This window comes from Dendrobium catenatum, unplaced genomic scaffold, assembly GCF_001605985.2.
Source record: "Dendrobium catenatum unplaced genomic scaffold, ASM160598v2 original_scaffold_96786, whole genome shotgun sequence".
Lineage (NCBI taxonomy): Eukaryota > Viridiplantae > Streptophyta > Magnoliopsida > Asparagales > Orchidaceae > Dendrobium > Dendrobium catenatum.
The window spans coordinates 264,769-284,266 of NW_021415225.1; the positions used below are offsets into that span (position 1 = coordinate 264,769).

General features: G+C 35.4%; 1 protein-coding gene across 1 annotated transcript in view; it reads left to right on the forward strand.

The window, feature by feature from the left end:
• LOC110109037 (repressor of RNA polymerase III transcription MAF1 homolog) overlaps positions 1-8,724 on the forward strand; it is a 27,749-nt gene extending 19,025 nt beyond the window's left edge. The window contains exons 8-11 of the mRNA XM_020839932.2: positions 6,822-6,881; positions 6,961-7,040; positions 7,121-7,192; positions 8,286-8,724. Coding sequence (XP_020695591.1) covers positions 6,822-6,881; positions 6,961-7,040; positions 7,121-7,192; positions 8,286-8,373 — 300 coding nt within the window. The 3' untranslated portion in view covers positions 8,374-8,724. The remainder of the gene's footprint in view (positions 1-6,821; positions 6,882-6,960; positions 7,041-7,120; positions 7,193-8,285) is intronic.
• The last annotated feature ends 10,774 nt before the right edge of the window (positions 8,725-19,498 follow it).

Here is a 19,498-nt window from a genome sequence, read left to right on the forward strand (position 1 = left end):
AGAATTTTACATCTAAATCACTTCATGATAGATTATTTAAAATTAATAAATTAAATAAAATTTATTTTTTAATATGTATATTTTAAAAACTAAAATATAAATTACAAAAAATAATTCAATTATAATTAACATAGAAATTAAATAAAATAAATATTATTTCATTATTAAAAAAAATTTTAAAAAATATAATGCATCTGTTTTAAAAAAAGAATTATTTAGTAGTTGTTTAATCCATAGATCAACTTGGGCGCTTTGTCCGTATGTTTATATAGTTTTCCGTTTGTTTCCATGCGTTAAGAGCCACCCATGTTGCACCGATACAAATTACGTCGACACGCGGATACAACCGATATGCGATACGGGACACGTCAATCTTAAAATTCAGGATATGGGTACGGCCGAGACACGGCATTCATAATTTATAAATCATACCCATAAAGTTAGAAAAGCCAATCAAAGCATAATATTTTAAAATTACAAAAAAAAATGACAACAACCATCATTTGTAGCCTGTTAGCCTTATAATATCAAAATAAAGTAAGCCATTAAATGTCTAGTACAACAACAAAAGCATAAACATAAATTGTCTAGCACATAAAGTTTCAAATTCATAGAAGGAATTGATGATGATTAGCTTTGCTTCAGTGGTTTGTCTTTGAAAAACTTTCTATTAGATTTTTGTTTTCATCTTCAATAAAATAAGATACTTATATTCAGGCTCATCAAGTGAAAGATTTATAATTTCTAATATTCTCATATCATTGAAGAGACTCAAATCCATCTCGAAATGAGAGAACTTTGCTCGTAGCCTACGGAAGTAAATACGACGCCATCTTTTTTTTTATTCTTTTTTGTGTTTTAACGGACACGTGTACGATACTCGGTCTTTTGAAATAAATAGTATTTTAATTTGCGATACGTCTTTGGCGTAATCCGACACGTATCGGTGGAAGTATCGGAGGCATATCCGTTGTATCGGGTATCGATACAGCACGCCTTCATTAAATAGGTGTATCGGCTGCAACATAGAGAGCCACATTGGGGTTGGGATTATGTGGTATGAATTGTGATGCTTAATTGTACCTATCATATTATTAAAATTTTAGTACTCATATTATAATAAAATGTTGTTATATTAAATTAATTAACTATTAATTAAATATTTTATATTAATTAAATTATTTAAATAGGTTATGAAATGAACCGGGATCGGTTCAATGGTTGGATGGTTGAACTGGTGGCTAAAACTAATTCTCAGGTTCGGTTCAAATCGGTTCTAGCCGTTTGATGTTGGGCCTATCTTTCATGAGGACCAAGTCGGCCATATGACCGATTCACCGGTTGAACCGATCGACTGCAGTCTGATCTGATTTTCAAAACCATGGCGCATCGCTCTAGTTTTGACAGGAGATAGAGACAGAGCACTACGGCGTCCAACTCCAACACTGCAACGCTCCATGGCATACTTAGAGATAAAGAAATGGAGCGTCGCGACACTACAAATCTCAACATCGCCGGACATGCGAGTGCGGCTAGTAGTTTTTCTTCCTTTTTTTATTTCACTTGAAGGGTTGTGTCCTTTAGTGTATTGAAAGCATTTCATTGTCTGTTCTGAGTAGAGAACGAAGAGAGAAATGAAGAGAGACAAGAAGAGTGGTGAAAAGAAAGATTTGAACAACTCCTAACTTTTCTAGTGAATTTTCTTGATGTCGCATAGTGTGGCTCCATAATTTTTATCCATTTTGGTTTTCCACACTAATTCTTATGTTCATTTCTGCTTTTTTTTCTTATTTGTTTGTTGCGTGTTTATTTATATACCAATTCTTCTAAGAGAACTTATTTATGGCATAAACAAAATAGTAAGACTCCTGAATCTCTTCTTTTAATGTGAATTTAATATAGAATTTATGGTTGTGAATTTTATCTAAATATACAACATAAATTAATAATAGTTTATAATAATTTATATTAAATTTAACATAAGTAATAATAGTTTATATTCAATTTATAAGTTTATATAAACTAAATTTACTTTTAGTCATAAATTTATATAATCATATAATTATTATATCATTTATTTTTTATTTAAATAATTATAATATTTATTACATCTTTTGGTTTAGCCCTCGGTTTAACTCTTGTTGAACCATTGAACTTTGAACATTTCTTCTTTTCGGTTCGACGTCTGGTTCGGTTTTACAACCATGGTTGTAGCGCTCCAGCATACAATGCTACGGTTCTTGCACTGACAAAAAGTTTTTCCAGGGGAAGGTCCTCGACCCTAAGCAGGGGAGCACTACCACTGCAACCCCCTATCGGGCTTGACTGATGGTATTCAGCTCTGAGACAAAAGTACAACCTATTTATTGACTCAATCAGATTTCACACAAAACTAACAATTGGAGCATCAATAATTAAAGATGTGAAATTGTTGAACTTTCATTCATATTGATAAATCAGCATACAAATTCAACCCCATCTTTTCACTCCTTGCTATAATTCCTTCTGCAGCTTGTCAGATGTATATGCAGCCACCTTCTCCTGCTGTTATATTAGCACTGTTGATCAGAGTCACACCAAAGGGAAATTTTTTACTTACGCTATGAATATCACTCATCTATATATACATGTAAAACAAAATAGCAATAAAATAGAAACGACTGAATACAATCATAAAATATTTTCCTGCTTCTTGTTTTCTCTTCTTTTTCTGTTCTCCTTTGTTTTACTTTATGCTGGTTGTTATCTTATAGTCAAGTATCATCTTCTCCTAGGCTCGAGTTTTGCTATCTCCTTTCTCAAGTTAGATCCGAGCATCAACAGTTTTCTACATGGTATCAAAACGTCTTGCTTAACAACCCTACTAGTTATTCTTATGGCTGAGTCTACAAATTCCTCCACCAATACACCAGCAAACCCATCAATTGTTATAAACATTACAATTTACAATTGATGTTTCTATATGCTCAATGGTATTCCCGTAAATTTTCAAGCCTTCAAGAATGCCATCAAAACTAAGCTCACTCCAATTAGTCTCTATGACCTCTATTACTTTCTTTGCAGTGAGGAAGTGAATCTTGCAACTGATGCAGCCAGAGAATTAACCATTATCGATCCTACACCTGAGGTCGTGGCTGTGGACATTTCTTCTGTGCTCGCGGTCGCTCTAGCTTTTATAGTTCACCACGTCCGCATCTCCTTTGCTGCATACATCCACTCATTGTTTTCCTACAGATTGTCAGATCTGCGGCAAACGCGGACATTCAACCTTCACCTTTTCACTGTACAAATCTTCAATTCACTCCCACAGCTCATCCAAACAATCATGCTCTTCTTGCTGAAACAAACCCCACAAACCCCTGGGACCTAGACAACGGAGCCACTGCACATTTAACTCCAAACATACAATCTCTTGAACAATTGTTTGCATATCAAGGCGTGGAGCAAGTATTGGTTGTCAATGGAACCACTCTACCTATCTAGCACTCAGGAAAAGGCTTGCTTCCAACTCCTTCGCATTTGCTCTCACTTTCTCTTATTCTATATGTTCCTAATATTTCACGTAAGCTTCTCTCTATATCTAATCCTGCTTATGGTAAAAACTATTCAATTTCTTTTGAAAACTTTGGCTACACAATTAAGGATCAGATGAATCATCACATTCTTCTCCAGGGGCTCTGCCATAATGGTCTCTAACCACTCTCCTAGTTCCATGAATTCAAACTCTCCTATAGCTGTTGCCTTCACATTCGCACTGTTACATCTTCCTCCACACTTTGGCACGATGGATGGGGTCATCCATGTTTTGGAATGCTCACTGTTATTTCCAAACATTTTCCTCCATTATGTATTTCATCTTTTTTATTTTGTAATTTTTGTGCTCTTGGAGTCACAAATTACCTTTTAATGAATCAACTAGTTATTCTTCTCAGCTTGAATTTATAAATGCTGCTGTTTGGGGACCATCCCCTATCATATCAAATAATGGTTTTCAATTTTACCTACTATTTGTTGATGATTTCTTTCACTATTCTTGGATATACTCATTGAAATATAAATATGAAACACCACATACATTTATAATATTCAAAACTCTTGTTGAAAACAACTCGTCAAAACAATATGCACACTTTGTATTGACGAAGGTGGCAAGTTCTTTAACAGCACTCTTCAATCCTTCTTAAGATATCTTGGCATTCATTACCAATAAACCTGTCTATATATGCCATAGCAAAATGGCATTGCCGAACACAAACACTATCATCTATTAGAAATTGTTTGTACTCTACTCCTTCAAGCCCAACTGCACATTTTTGGGTTGATACCTTCTCACTGTTGTATATCTCATCAACAGACTATCATCTCATACCACATCCTTTATCTCTCCATTTCAACTTCTCTTTAATATTTCTCCTATGTATAATCATCTTCGTGTTTTTGGTTGCTGTTGTTACCCCTAGCTTAAATAGTACTCTCCAAATAAACGGGCTCCTTGTTCCTATTTTCTTTGTCTATGCTACCAATCAAAAAGGCTATTAATATTACAACTGCACTACAGGTCACATTATTGTCTTCAGGTCACATTATTGTCTCAAGACATGTCCTGTTTGATGAATCCATTGCTCCACCAGTCTCTACACCATCCTCTTCTACTTTATCTCCAACCTTCCTCTTCTCCATCAATTTCACTCCCTCCCATTATACCTCCAGGCCATCCTCAAAAAATTCCCAAACCATCTTCTCTTGTCTCTTTATCCACAATGTCTCCAAACTCCAACCCCTCCTCAACATCCTCCCCACCTATACCTTCTCGCCACCAATGGTTACTCGGCTACAAACATAATCCCTCATACCTCGCCACATCCTAGATCTTAATCACAGTCTACATCGCAACCAAACTTGCCTTTCTTCGGCCATCAAATTTCCTGAGTGATGCAAAGCCTTGTCCCACGAATTTCATGCTCTTCAATCGCAAGGCACATGGACTTTGGTTCCACCTCAACCACCCTTCAATGTTGTTGGTTGCAAATGAATATTTAAACTCAAATGCAACTCAAACGGTTCTATTGCCCGACATAAAGCTAGGCTTGTTCCTGAAGGATATAAACTAGAATATGATATATATTCCCTTTGAAACATTCAGTTTGGTTGCCAAATTCTCAACTATTAGATTATTTCTTACAATTGCCTTGCATTTCAACCGGACAATTTTACTGGCTAATGCCTTTCTCTATGGAAGCTCAATGAAATGTTTATATGTCTCAACCACAAGGGTTTTAAGATCTACAACATCTTAATTATGTTTGTTTACTAGAGAAAGGTTTCTATGGACTTAAGCAGAAAAACCACGATAGTGGTTTGTTACTCTCTTCTCTTACCTTACTCTCCATGGTTTTATTCAAGCTCCACCAACTCATCTCTAATGATCTAAAACCATAACAACATTCATACTTACATACTCATCTATGTTGATATATTAATCATGGGCAATGACTGATCTTTTGTTTCAAAGCTGCTGCATACGCTTCAGCTTAGATTCAATTTAAGAAATCTTGGACACCTTACTCGATTCCTTGGCATAGATATCATAGTCACCTGACTAACTACCACTTAATCCAGTAGCAGTACATTTAAGGGGACATCTTTCAAGTCTCTCTCCAATCCTTTACCCTCAAAACCCCCTTTAGGCCCTGAATTACAGAAATCATTCAGCAATCCTACACTCTTCCGCCAATTACGGTCTTCTTATTCAAAAGGGAAATTTACGGTTGACAACCTTCTCCAATTTAGATTGGGCTGATGACACTCAAGATCACAAATCTACTATATACTATTTCATCTATTTGGGAAAAACTTCTATCCTCGCGCGTAAAAAAACAATAATTGCACGCTCATCTACGGAAGCATAATATCACTCTTGTAGAACCTACAATAGACATCATTTGGCTGCGTCGGCTTTGCAAAGACTTTTCCATTACCTTGGACGCCACTCTGCTATTTCGTGACAACATTTTAGCAATGTCCATTGCCAATAATTCAGTTTTTCACGCCCATACAAAACACATCGAAATTGATTTTCACTTCATTCATGAAAACATCAACAACAAAACTATGAGCTGTTCAGCATTTCTCAACAACAGACCAACTGACATCTTCATCAAAGCCTTATTTGCCTTATCTACCTCTCGATTCACCTACCTAAGCTACTCACGTACCTAAGCGACAAGTTGGCAGTGTGTTCCCCCCTCAACTTGAGGGGCAGTGATAATACACAACTTCAAACCATCTTTCCACTTCTCACCATAAATCCTCCATCAGCTTGTCAGATGTATACGTAGCCACCTTCTCCTGCTGTTGATCAGATTCACACCGAAGGGCAATTTTGTACTTGCGCTATTGCTATCACTCATCTTTATATACATGTGCAGTAAAACAGAAACAACTGAATACAATCAGAAAATATTTTCCTGCTTTTCGTATGCTCTTCTTCTTCTTCTCTGTTTTCCTTTGTTTTACTTTCTGCAGGTTGTTATCTTAAAGTCAAGTATCATCTGTTCCTAGTCTCGTGTTCTGCTTGCTCCTTTCTCAAGTTAGATCCGAGCATCAGCAGCTTTCCACACATATCCCTTCAGTATTAGGACTGAGCACCCTTCAATTGTCCAAATCCCTTCTCCCTCCCTTTACTAGAGCTTTATGCAAACTACATTTGTCTAGTTATCCTTTTTAATCCAATATTTCTGTTTTTCTGTGATTTTGGCTTTTGGTTCGCATAAGCATACTTAGTGTATATACAACGTGCTTTACTCAATATTTCCTCTCAGGAGTGGTTCCAGCTTAATGGCGGTTCTCTTCTGGAGTGCTTGGAAAAGGCCATTGATGAGGTGAAGTTTTAACTCAAATCTTGAAATCAAGTAAAATAAATATTTGCAGCAGCGATCTATATTTTGGGTCCAAAAGCAGGTTATAAAGCTAGAGGAATGTGAAGTTTACAGCTACAATCCAGATTTTGATGGAGACCCTTCCATTGAGAATGGAGCCATGTAAGCTTCATTGCTATAGAAATACTTTTAGAGCCATGGGTTTACTTCAATTCTGACTTCTGGTACTCCATTCACTGCAGTTGGTCCTTCCATTTCTTTTTCTACAATAAGAAACTCAAGCGCGTACTGAGCTTCCGCTGTTGCTGTTTAAGGTGACTTCCCAACTCCCAACATATTTTAGATGCTTGCAATATAAAAAATATAAATGAACTCTGTTTTAGGAAAAATTATTCTGTTCGGAGTCCAGACCTCAATAAAAATGCGCCACATCCGGAACCGAGCTAGTATCCAGCGGTATTTGATACTCGGTATCAGTGGCGGAGCCAGAAAATTTGCTTGGGGGGGGCCTAAATTATTTTATTAAAACTTTCTCTTAATTTTTTTTTTAATTCGGGCATGATACCGGCATAGACAATTTTAATTTTTTTTTTCAATTATTATTCAAAAATATAGTAAAGAACTTACAATTTACAATATTAAATATAAGAATTGTGATATCTTCAAGTTAGAAATCAAATTTTGAAAAACTATGCATTTTATTTTAATTTCTCAAAAGTGAGTATTTCAGTTTATCTCTCAAAATGACTCAAAATAAAAAACATGACTTTCTAAAGCTTGCTTTGTATTTTACATCTAACCAAAGGAGCTCTTAAAGCTCTAATAAAAAATATAAACAGTTATAGTTGAGATTTTAACAAAGAAAAGCCAGAAACAGGGAAACAAACCAACAAAGCTACAAACTTTTCCAACAAGTTATGAACTTCACTTGCTCTCCTCTTCGAGTCAAAGTCATTGCGAGTCAACGCCACTAGCTTCGCTTCCTCCTTCGCCGCCTCCTATAATAGCACACATCAACAAACCCCAACAACTAATCCACCAAATCCATCTCAAGTGATATGCTTATGCGCCGTAGACGAGCAGAAAGGCTCGCCGCCATAGCTGCTATTCATAAATCTTTGAATTTGAATCTGTTGGATTTTTTTTTTCAAACCAATCAACGCGTCACTTCAATTTAATTGTTTTATTTTATTTATTTTTCTTATTTCGGATAGTTAAAAAAACTACTTGTGTTTCCTATGGTTATATATTTTTCTTATTTTGGCTCGTGCCCCCCTTGGCCCCCCCCTCCCTCGGCCCTAGCTCGGTACCTAAGCGTAAACCGGACGGTTCTCCCGTCCGGTGTACGTACAGAATAATCTCTCATGTTTTAGAGTAACAGAGTTCTTATATTTTTGGGTATGGCAGCAACTTGGCTATTGATGGTCTACCTGATGAGAAGATGCTGGAAGATGAAGGAGTGGATGATGGCTTGTTCATCGACATGGATATGTAGCTTATAGACGAATGACTGCCCTGCAATATTGATGAAATCTTCTATTCTATTGTACAGCACTGGTTATGGATACCTAACTTTAGTAAATCTACCAGCTAGTTTTGTATAGTTAGGGCTTGGTGAAATTAGATTAGCGACCAGCTGATATTTCTAGTAGTAAAAGCGAGTTCTCTGTCCATGTAGCCGTTTGTATCAAAATAGAAGCTACTAATTATACCTGGTATGAGCTTCGTCGTTAATTAGTCTAATCTGGCTTTGTTTTTGTCTTCTACTGGTTATGAAACTGAATTTGGTTCTCTTGTGTATTCGTTGTTCCAGTCCAATCAAATGATCGGAAATTAATATTGCTTTTATGGTTGTATTATGCAATAGGGGTGTAAGTGAATTAAGCTGATTTGTGAGTTGGTTTAAGTTTAATTCGATAAATGGCTCGTGAGTTGAGTTTGATGAGTTAACGAGCAAGGTTTGAATAAGGGTTGATTTGGCTCGTTATTATGTAACTTGTTTAAAAAATATTAATAAAAAATATATTTAAAATATGTTAGCATTTTGAATTTTAATTTTAATATTTAATAAAAAAATTGAAAATTATATTTTACTTTTTTATTTTACTCTTTATTATTTTCTTCTATTTTTATTATTTTAATGTTGTAATTATTTAAATTATAATAATGTTCTGTCTTTTATAATAAATGAGATGGCTTGAACTATTACAAATAAGCTTAAACATAAGGTCAAGCTCGATTAATTAATTAATCTCGTCATCTATTTGAAAAAGTCAAATTAGAAAGTAAACAAACCACGAATTTTAAGTTTTTCGATACATATTACTTAACATGAACTAGACTTCTGGTATTTAACAAATATTGATATGTTTTGTATTATATGCAGGCTTAAGTTTTGGATGTAGATTATAAAATATAGAGTACAAACAAATTAAATTAATATAATACAAGTTATTAAATTATGCACAAAGTAGTATGAAAAGAGTACAAGTGTTTTAAAAACGATGACTGAATTTAAATTAAATTGTTTCATTTTAGAGCCTAAATTATAAGTTGACACTTTCATTAAAAAAACAAGTTAAAAAAAAAAAGGAAATTTATGATGATTAAAGGAAAAAAAAAGACGTTACAAACATAAACAAAATTAATTCAAATTTATGTCGAAATATCAAAATATGAAAGAAAGTTGCATTTTCATTAAAGTACTTAAAAAAAAATGTGAATCTTTTTTAGAATTTCAAAATTGAGTTTTACAAAAAAGAGGTGTAATAATGGAAAATTGCCCCCCTTTAAAGTGTTTTATTTTCATCCAATCTGGATCTTATTCACATAGGCGCAACATCTCATTATTTATCTCATGTTGTTCATGGTTGTCAAACGATAGACGCCAGATGATTTGCCGCTTGTTGTTTGGACGTCGCCACTTTACGAACAATTATTACGTCCTCTGACCGGACGTAGAGCTACGTTCGGCCGTCAATAACATGTCGCCACGTGCTCTTACTCTTTACCGCGCGGCTCGACGACTTGACCCGGAGCGGGTTGTCGGGGCGCGCGGTAAATAATGAAAACGCGTGGCGCGATTCTACTGGTGGCCGAACGTAGAGTTGCGTGCGTTCACCGGACCAAATAAAAGTTCCCACTTTACAGCCCACTGAAAGCCCTCACCGCCTGCACTTCTTTGAATGTCCTCTGCCAGCTTCTCGCACCCTTAAAAGTAAAGCTAATTCTGCCCTTGGTAATGGGTCAAGGCCACAAATGTTTTTAGTAGATTTTGCTCTTAATTTGCGTCGTTAGTTTTAGCTACTTATCATATGCAAAGAACTGCATTATGTGGACAGTACATAAATTTAGTCGAAAGGTTAGAATTGGGTTCAAAGCAAAAACTTGATCACTGATTGAAAGAGTTTTAAATAGGGGTTGAATTAGATTCAAATCTTTTGGTGAAAAAGTATTTTGTATGATGCTTGCCCAAATAAAAATATAATAAAGATATTAATCCCAATCATGCATTAATAGAGATACAAAGTAAAAATTTATTTTATTATAATTAACATATTCTAAATTCTAAATTCATTTATTCATGATAAATTTTATTTTTAGAAACATTCAAATTACTCTCTACAATTTTTTTTTTTTTCAATTTTCACTATAGCAAAACTTTGTATTAGCGTCGGACTTTTCGGCAGATATATATATACACATGTAAAAGCGGCGAACAAACCGACGTATTTTACGTCGGTACTGAAACGACGGACTTTCCGGCGGAATAGCCGCTGATAATTTACTAGCGGATAATCTGCTGGACTATTCGTCGTTATTTATAAGACCAACAGTTTATTCCGGTGTATTGTCCGCCGGAAATTAATGGCAGAGTATATGGCGCATATTTTGTTTGCCTACTTAAACTCGATGAATATTTTTTGGCGGATAGTTTGATGGTAACCGTTTTGGCGGCAAATACACAAGAAAAATCCAACAGAGAAGGCCCTATTTCCCTCTTGGCGTCGTCTTTCTTCTCATTTTCTTTCCTCCTCATTTCGGTTCGCTCCACTCGCATCAGTCGCCTCTGTTGAACGCCGCTTCCTTTGAGATCCGTCCGCCACCTCATTTGCCGATGTTTACCGCCTCATTTGCCGGAAACCTGTTGCAAGTTTTTTTCCTTTTATCATGAATGTTCTCGGTAAACATTTGCAAGAAATTTTACCGGTGTATGCATTTTGTTGATTATATTCTTCTTGTTGATGAGTCTAGAAATGGAGTTGATGTGTATATTACTAGTAGAATTCTAATGGGATGGTTAAAGTAGAGGGTTGAATTGAGAAAAATCCTAAAAAAGAGAACAAGTGGCGAGACTTGCAATATGTGATAGAAAATTCCCCTCATACTTACGAGGAAAATTCTATAAGATGTGGTGAGACTTGCAATGCTTTATGGTATAAAATGTAGGTCATTAAAAGAGAAACATATCATTAAGCTAAGATTAGAGACATGATATGAAATGAGCATATACGTGAAAATATTGCAGTAGCTCCTATGAAAAGATAAGATTAGAGAAAGATAGTTGTCTTAGATGGCTTTCTCATGTAATTAAATTACTTTTTCATACTTATCTCTGGCGTAAACTGCTTTTTCACATAGGTACTCCCTTGAAGACCTATACACACCTTTCTTGCCGTGGTAGGATTGAAGGTAATGGCCGCAGTGTCACCCGACACCGATCGTATACTCCTTTTTCACATGGCGGGCAGGCTAAAACTTTTTGTATTTCTCATAAATGGGAGGGGCTGCAAATGAATCGAGCGTTCGACGAACTACTCGTGGCTCGGCTCGATAAGAGCTTGTTTATGTTCTTTTGATAATTTTAAATGAACAAGCTTGAACAACTTTGACAATTCTCGATAATTAAATAAACAATCTTGAACACCCTAGTGTTCGGCTCGTTTATGTTCATGAACAAGATTGTTTAGAGCTCGTGAACATGCTCGTATAAGAAAACAAAAATAATATTATTAACTTAGATAACAATGTTTTAAGAAAACAAAAATAAATTACTAAATATTAGATAACAAAATGTTAATCATATTAAATTAGAAAATATTATTAACTTAGATAATAATTTATGTATAAGAAAACAAAAATAATATTATTAACCTTTGGCCACATCATATTAAAAATAATATAGTTTTAAGGTTATATATATATTATTATTGATTTATAAAAAAAAACAAAAATAAATTAATGGAATGCTATTTGGGCTAGCTCTTCTCTCTCTCTCCTCCGTGACCATGCATGGTTAGATAACAGCCATGTTTTTACTTAAACAGACCAAACCTGCTTCTCTCTCACCTCCGTGACCCAAGAAAAAAAATGATGAAGGGAGTTTAGTCCCACACTGCCTAGAAATTAATGATGTTGCTATATAAAACAAAATATGTGGTCAAAGGCAAATGAAAAGTTGGTAGCAGAGGAACTGGATGGGCTGGTTGTTTGGCTCAGCTCAATTTTAATTAACTGGATGGGCTGGTTATGTGGCTCAGCTCATTATGATTTATTACATGCTGTCCAACAACCAATATGAAAGAGGTGCAACACTCACTCAGAGTTATTTATTGCTGTAAAGATATTAAGCATCAAGGTAGAATATAAGATCTCCTGTGAATGCTTTAATCAATTTGTTTGGTTGCTTAAGGAAACCAATTCGGTAGATAAGATAATTTATACAAATTTATATCAGACAAAGAATTTGGTTTCTAATCTTGATTTGACATAGACAAATATCGATTGTTGTGTCAATGGATACATGTTATATTATAAAGATGATCTATCAGAGATTGCATGTCGTTATTGTAATACACCAAAATTTAAATCAAAATTTGTGACAAAAAAAGTTGAAGGAAAACCAGTCAGTAACATGTTTTACTTACCCATAATTCATAGACTATAATGATTATATGCATCCATGAGATATGCTACACATATGAGATGTCATAATGAACACATCTTGCAAGAAGGTGTTATTACACATCCGTTATAGCAAAGGCCTAAAAACACTTTGATCGTACACATCCCATCTTCGCCATAGAATCAAGAAATATAAAATAAAATTAGATTTATGTGCAGATAATTTTACTCAATTTAGTCAGTATGCTTCACCTTACTCATACTGGCCTGTGATATTCATCCCATTATATTTTCTCCCAGAGTTGCGTATGATTACTCCTTACATTTTCTGATGCTTACCATTCTAGGGCCACATAATCCAATAGAAAAGATCGATGTATTCTTATAACCATTAATTGATGATTTAAATTTATTATGAGAAAATAGAGTAATTACATATGATATCTCCACCAAACAAAACTTCATAATGAGGGCAACATTATTTTGGGTAATTGATGACTTTCCTGCGTACAGTGTGCTATCAGGTTGGAACACTTTCGACAAGTTAGCTTGTCTATATTATATGGAATATATAAAATCATTTACTTTAAAGTATGGAGGAAAAACACTTGGTTCGACTGTCACCTCATGTTCTTACATATTGGTCATCCTTTTAGGCAAAATAAATCCAAAACCCTAAATTTTACAGGAGTTTCATTAACAGTTTAAGTACATAAGTACAATAGAAGTCCAAAAGATAGTGAAAAAAGAATTTCCTAATTGATTCAAAAATACGATATATATTTTGAGTATTCATTTCTACTTACTTGTCTTAATTAGTTAACAATGTTGTCAATAAACATGCTAATAATATACTGGATCTACCAATTAGGTGCACACTCAAGGCAATGATTAGGTACATACCTTTTAGGATTAGGTTGCATGCGAGATGTGTGTTGATAGTCTTAGGTGTCACCAGTGTACCCTAGGGGTGTAAACGAGTCGAGTCGAGTCGAGTTTTAGCCCTTATCGAGCTCGGCTCGTTAGATAGAAAGCGAGCTCGAACTCGAGCTCGAGCTCGAGTCGAGCTCGAGCTCGAAGCTCGAGCTCGTTTGTCACTGTTAACGAGCTCGAGCCGGCTCACGAGCCGGCTCGCCAGCCATGGGCGGGAATTTTAAATTTAGGCGGGATTTTTAAAAAATTTAAAATTAGGCGGGGATTTTTAAACTTTAAGCGGGATTTTTAAAACTTAAACAAAATTTTTATTAAAAATATGAAATATTTCACTTTTAAATAAAATTTAAGTAATTATTATTATAATTTTTTAATATTTAAATTTAATAAATAAATAACCCAAACTCCTCCATTTTCATTTCTCCCGCCCCATTTTTTTTTTCCCGCCCGTGAGCTTTCATGAGGAGCTGTCACCTTATTTCCCAAAAAAGAAAAAGCACCTGTCACGTGAACAGTAAACTCATATCAAATATACATTATAATATAATTTACATATTATTTTAATAAAATTTACTGTAATAGCTTCCCAATACATATTATAATATATTTTAATATTATTTTGAATAACATAGATAATCATTAACATATATTTTAATATATTATAATACATATTATATATTTTTTTACTTAATAAATAATTAACGAGCCGGCTCGCGAGCTCACGAGCCGAACCGGCTCAAGCTCGAACTCGAGCCTGTTTAAACCATTGAGCTCGAAGGTCGGATAAGCTCGGCTCGCGAGCTCGTTAACGAGTCGAGTTCGAGCCGGCTCACGAGCCGGCTCGGCTCACTTACACCCCTAGTGTACCCACACTAGTTCATAGAAGTTCAAAAATTTTCTAGGCCATTAGATTTGGTGCATATCTTAATTATTTGTGGTGTGTCGTTAGTTACACATAAAAATTCAATTTTTTTTTTTAAAATTTTTATAAATTATTATGATTTATAATCTATATCTTACACTACATGAAAACCCGTCATTACCGGCGGACATAATCTGCCAGTAACATGGAAAATTGCGACGGAAAGATAATGTTTCTGTCGGATTTCAGGCGGAATGTCATGCGTCGGTTTGGCACGCACTGGAAAAACTTTTCTGGCATAAATAGTTCGTTGGAACACGTTCTGGTGTACATTCCGGGGCATTACCGGCGGAAAAGAGGGTGCACGTTACGTCGATTTACATTAGCTTATTCTGGCGTTAAATACGCCTGAATTATCATCATAAAATTTTGCCAGAAATATCGGCGGAACAAACGCCGCAACGTACGCCGAAAATACTAGCATAACATAGACGTCAGAACGAATTAAAGAATTTCTACTATTGTCATTTCCGGCGGACTACCGACATTTTTTTCGCCGGAAACCTGTAGTAGAAACAAAAAAAATTACCTTCCTTGGCAGCAATCAAATTTCCACACCTGCAAACAATTACAAATAATTTTAGCAAAAACTACTTCACAACACAGATTTACACAGCACAAATTTTAACAACTTCAACAAATACTCAAAAACATTAACACAAACATTACAAATTATTGATTAACATCAACAAATATTCAAAAACATCACAAATTGTTTATTAACACCAAATATTTAGAAACTTATAAAAGTTTATATGACAATGAAATAACTAAACTACTTTGAATCCATGGACTCATCCTCAGATGGAGCTACCTCTTTTCCAATCAAATGCTTCCTCATTTTGCATATTTCAATATCCAACAACTGATTGTGTTGCTCATGTATCTGTATTTGTATCTATGCTTGCAACTGAACTTGCCATTCAGCTTGTGATTTCCTTATTTGTTCTAGCTCCGCTTGAAATGCAGTTATATGTTGACTATATAAAGACTCATGTGAACTTGCTGCGAAGCTGTATCCAGTAGAGATCATCCCCTCGTATGCTTGGGCTTGCGAATCTAAACCATAAACCCTGCCATGTTACATTCATCGTACGATTTCCTTAAGCAGCATAATGAATTGATTAAAATATTCACTAGCAATATTATATTCTATCTTGATACTTAAAATCTTCACAACAATATATAACTCTGAGTGAGTGGTGCATCCCTTCCATATTGATTGTTAGGCAGCATGCAACAAATCATAAAAATTGTGTGCCTCCTTATTTGGTAACTCTTATGTATATTATTTATTTTGTATTCCAGTTGCATCATGAACTAATTCCTCAAGATTTGGTCGGATATTTTATCCTCAGCTATACTTGTAGATGAACCGCATTAAGAATCAAAATTTTGCTTGTACTCATCATGAGAAGTCCAATACCAATATCGTGGCATGAATCCTCTGTGATACAAATCAATAATTACATCATATGGTCTTAGGTGCATTAGATTTTTACATTTAGAACATGGACATTAAAATATTCTATCTGATATGTAGTTGGATAATTGTTTCGCTATCTAAATGAAAATGTTCACCCCATTAATGAATTCATATGTTAATATCTTTTGTCTTTGCGCAAATCGGTTATACATCAAACTTTTTTTTATTTCTAATATTCATAACCTACATATAATATGGAACAAAAATTAATGAATTATAATAATTTTGTGACAATGATCAGATAAAGATTATTGACAAACATAAGTCAAGCAATACATGTTAGATAATGTAAATAAGGAGATAATAATAATTGGCAACATGACAATTTGACTATGGGCTCAAGAAAAATGGCACAAGAACACGAATCCCACTTTTCAGTTATAGGATTCTATTTCCTTAAGTTAGATTGAAGTTAACCAGATTTTCCCTGAGGGTAGTGTCAGGGTTTAAAGATCTGGGGTCTTTAGTTCCTATGAGCGTAAGCACTCATAGTTAATTACCCCTCTTAACAAGTAAGAGAGAACTCTCGATTAAGGATGAATAAATTTTAGGTACTTTAGTATCAATTATGGGGAAAATGGAGATAAACTCGATCAAGATGCCATGGTTCTATCGTCCCGGGTATACAATAGTTCCAATCTACCAATACTAACAATCATTGATCGTAGTGTCTAGGAAATCTGATTAGCAGCCATGGGTTGCCTCCTCTCAGGGATCCCAAGTAGACTGAAATGATTAGATTTGAATTTTAATTTGATTAGGTATGGGTTTTGATTTTGATTTTTTATTTATTTAGAGTTTGGGGTTTACATCTATTAGAATACTTAGAGATTTTATTCAGTTTGGGGTTTACATCTATTAGAATACACAAGAAGTTGGTTTGGAGCGGGTCTTATGACTTATTCAGGAAGTAGTCCAGGGATTTAGATTTGGATGGGGACTTATGACTTTCGTAGAAAGTAGCCCAAGGATTTAATTTAGAATTGTGGCTTATTACTCTATTTATGAGTTGCCCAAGGATGGGTCTTACAACCTAACTCTATAGTGAGGCTGCCCGGAGATTTTTAAATTATTTGGGTAGGACTTATGGCTTCCCTTAGGAAGTAGTCTGAAAATTGGGTCTTACAACTTAATCCTTTAGACTAAAATGCCCATAGGTTTGAATTTTAGTTTGATTTAATTTAGGTTGGGACTTATGACTTCCTTAGAAGTTGCCCTTTTATTTATATAGTTTGGGGCTTACGGCTCTATTTAAGAGTTGCCCGTATGATTTGATTTAGTAGGGACTTATGACTTCCTTAGAAGTTATCCATTAATTTATTTAGTTTAGGGCTTACTGCTTCAATTAGGAGTTTCCCGTGTGATTTGATTTAGGTAGGGGCTTATGACTTTATTAGAAGTTTCCCAATGGTGGATCTTACGACCTAGCTCTATAAGCTAAGCGGCCCGAGTTGTGGGTCTTTCAACTTAATCCTTTAGACTAAGATGCCCTAGTTATGGGTTTAATTATTTAGAAATAGGGTCGTTCATTTAGAAGTTCCCTAATACACGGGTCTTACTGCTTCTCTTAAAAGTAACCCAAATGATAGGTCTTACAACTTAGTCCTGTAGGCTAAGATGCCCAATATGAGGGGTCTAGGGTTGTATTATCACCTATACATTTCTCTCAGAGGTCGGATTTATGACTTATATTAGAAGTGGCCGAGAGTTTTAATTGGGGGTTAGGAGTTAGGTAAATTTCTACCTAATACTTCCCCCCTAAGGACGGGCTTACGACTTTCCTACAAAAATTGCCGGCTAGTGGGTCTTACAACCTAATTCTTATAAATCAGGCTGCCCAAATTTGAATTTGTTGCAAATCTATTTTCATAACTTATGTTTTGATGATTGACAAACACTGTTGATTCTCTTGGACTGCTTGTTGCTTCTAACTTTTCAGGAATCAAAGATCGGACGAACAAACGAAGCCAGTTCAAGATTGCGTAGGTTTAGGATTGAGTCAGTCTGTACTTTGTATTTTCTCTTCTTGAGTCTATTTGTAATGGTCAAAGAGACTGATGCTAAGTAACCCCCCACACACACACTTGAGATAATTAGAATTTCTGTTTTTACTCATATCGGTCAGGACGATATTTACATCATCCTGGACGATATTTACATCGTCCTGGACGATCAGGCTTAAAACAGAAAGTCCTAATTATGGATTCTTAATTAAGGCAGCCATCAATTAATAGATCGGTCTGGACGATAAGCTTAAAACAGAAAGAAGTTGTCCGTCATAGACAATTAAGGTATATTTGTATTTTTTAAAATAATTCGGTCAGGACGATCATTGATCGGCCTAGACGATATTCACAAATTATGCCTTAATTGATCAGGAAATCAAGGGAGTAATTAAGGATGATTGATACGATCATATCGTCCTGGACGATCGCAGGATCGGCCAGGACGATCTATTTAAAAACCTTAATTACTTCAGGACGATAAATATCGGCCAGCTCGAATTCAGAGCGATGCTCTGGACGATTTTCCTCTGATTTGAACTGATCGGCCGGGACGATCTTGAGATCGGCTGTGGACGATCAAGCAAATTTTAAATCGTCCAGTTTGCATTCAGGACGATGCTCTGACCGTATTCTGAGATTTGTACTGATCGGTCCAGGCCGATGTCCATATCGACCTGGACGATAATGTCGGCAACTTGCAATTAATGAGCTCCTTTGAAGCTCTTCTATTTAAGATCTCTTATTCAACATTTTGAAAAACCTTTTGGCTACTACCTTGACCTGAGAAGGCCTTGAGGAGAGAAAGAGAGAGAGGAGAGAGAGAAGGATCTTGTGAGGGGGAGCTTGTGAGGGATTCACAAGGTTGCTTCAAGGATCGCTCTGCTTCTTCTTCGTCTAGAGTTTCTCGTCCGTGAAAGGGTCGGTAGAGGTAAGGAGTCAGCATCTGGTTGTGGTTCTCTACAGCTTCAGGAGGAAGCAAAAGGAGATAGGTTTCTCTGCCTTGCCGGGGTGGCAAAAAGAGGTTCTTTGTGAGGGCTTCTCCGCCTATCCGTGGGGGCTAAAGGAGAGTCACGTTTGTAGTGCAATACTTGGAGGGTGCCTCCAAGGAGTGGACGTAGGTCGAGTTGACGAATCATTATAAATTTATGTATTCTTGTTTCTTGCTTCCGCACTTTTATTTCCGCATTTATTTTTCACGTGATGTGATTTTGGTTTATGTGTTTTTGCTATTTGTGAATTTTTTTTTTAAAATACCAATTCAACCCCCTCTTGGTTAGCTTGAGACTAAGTTCATAAGGCTTAACATCCCAACGAACTTTCAAGTGGTATCAGAGCGGGATTCAAAAATTTAAGTTTAAAACTTTTTGAA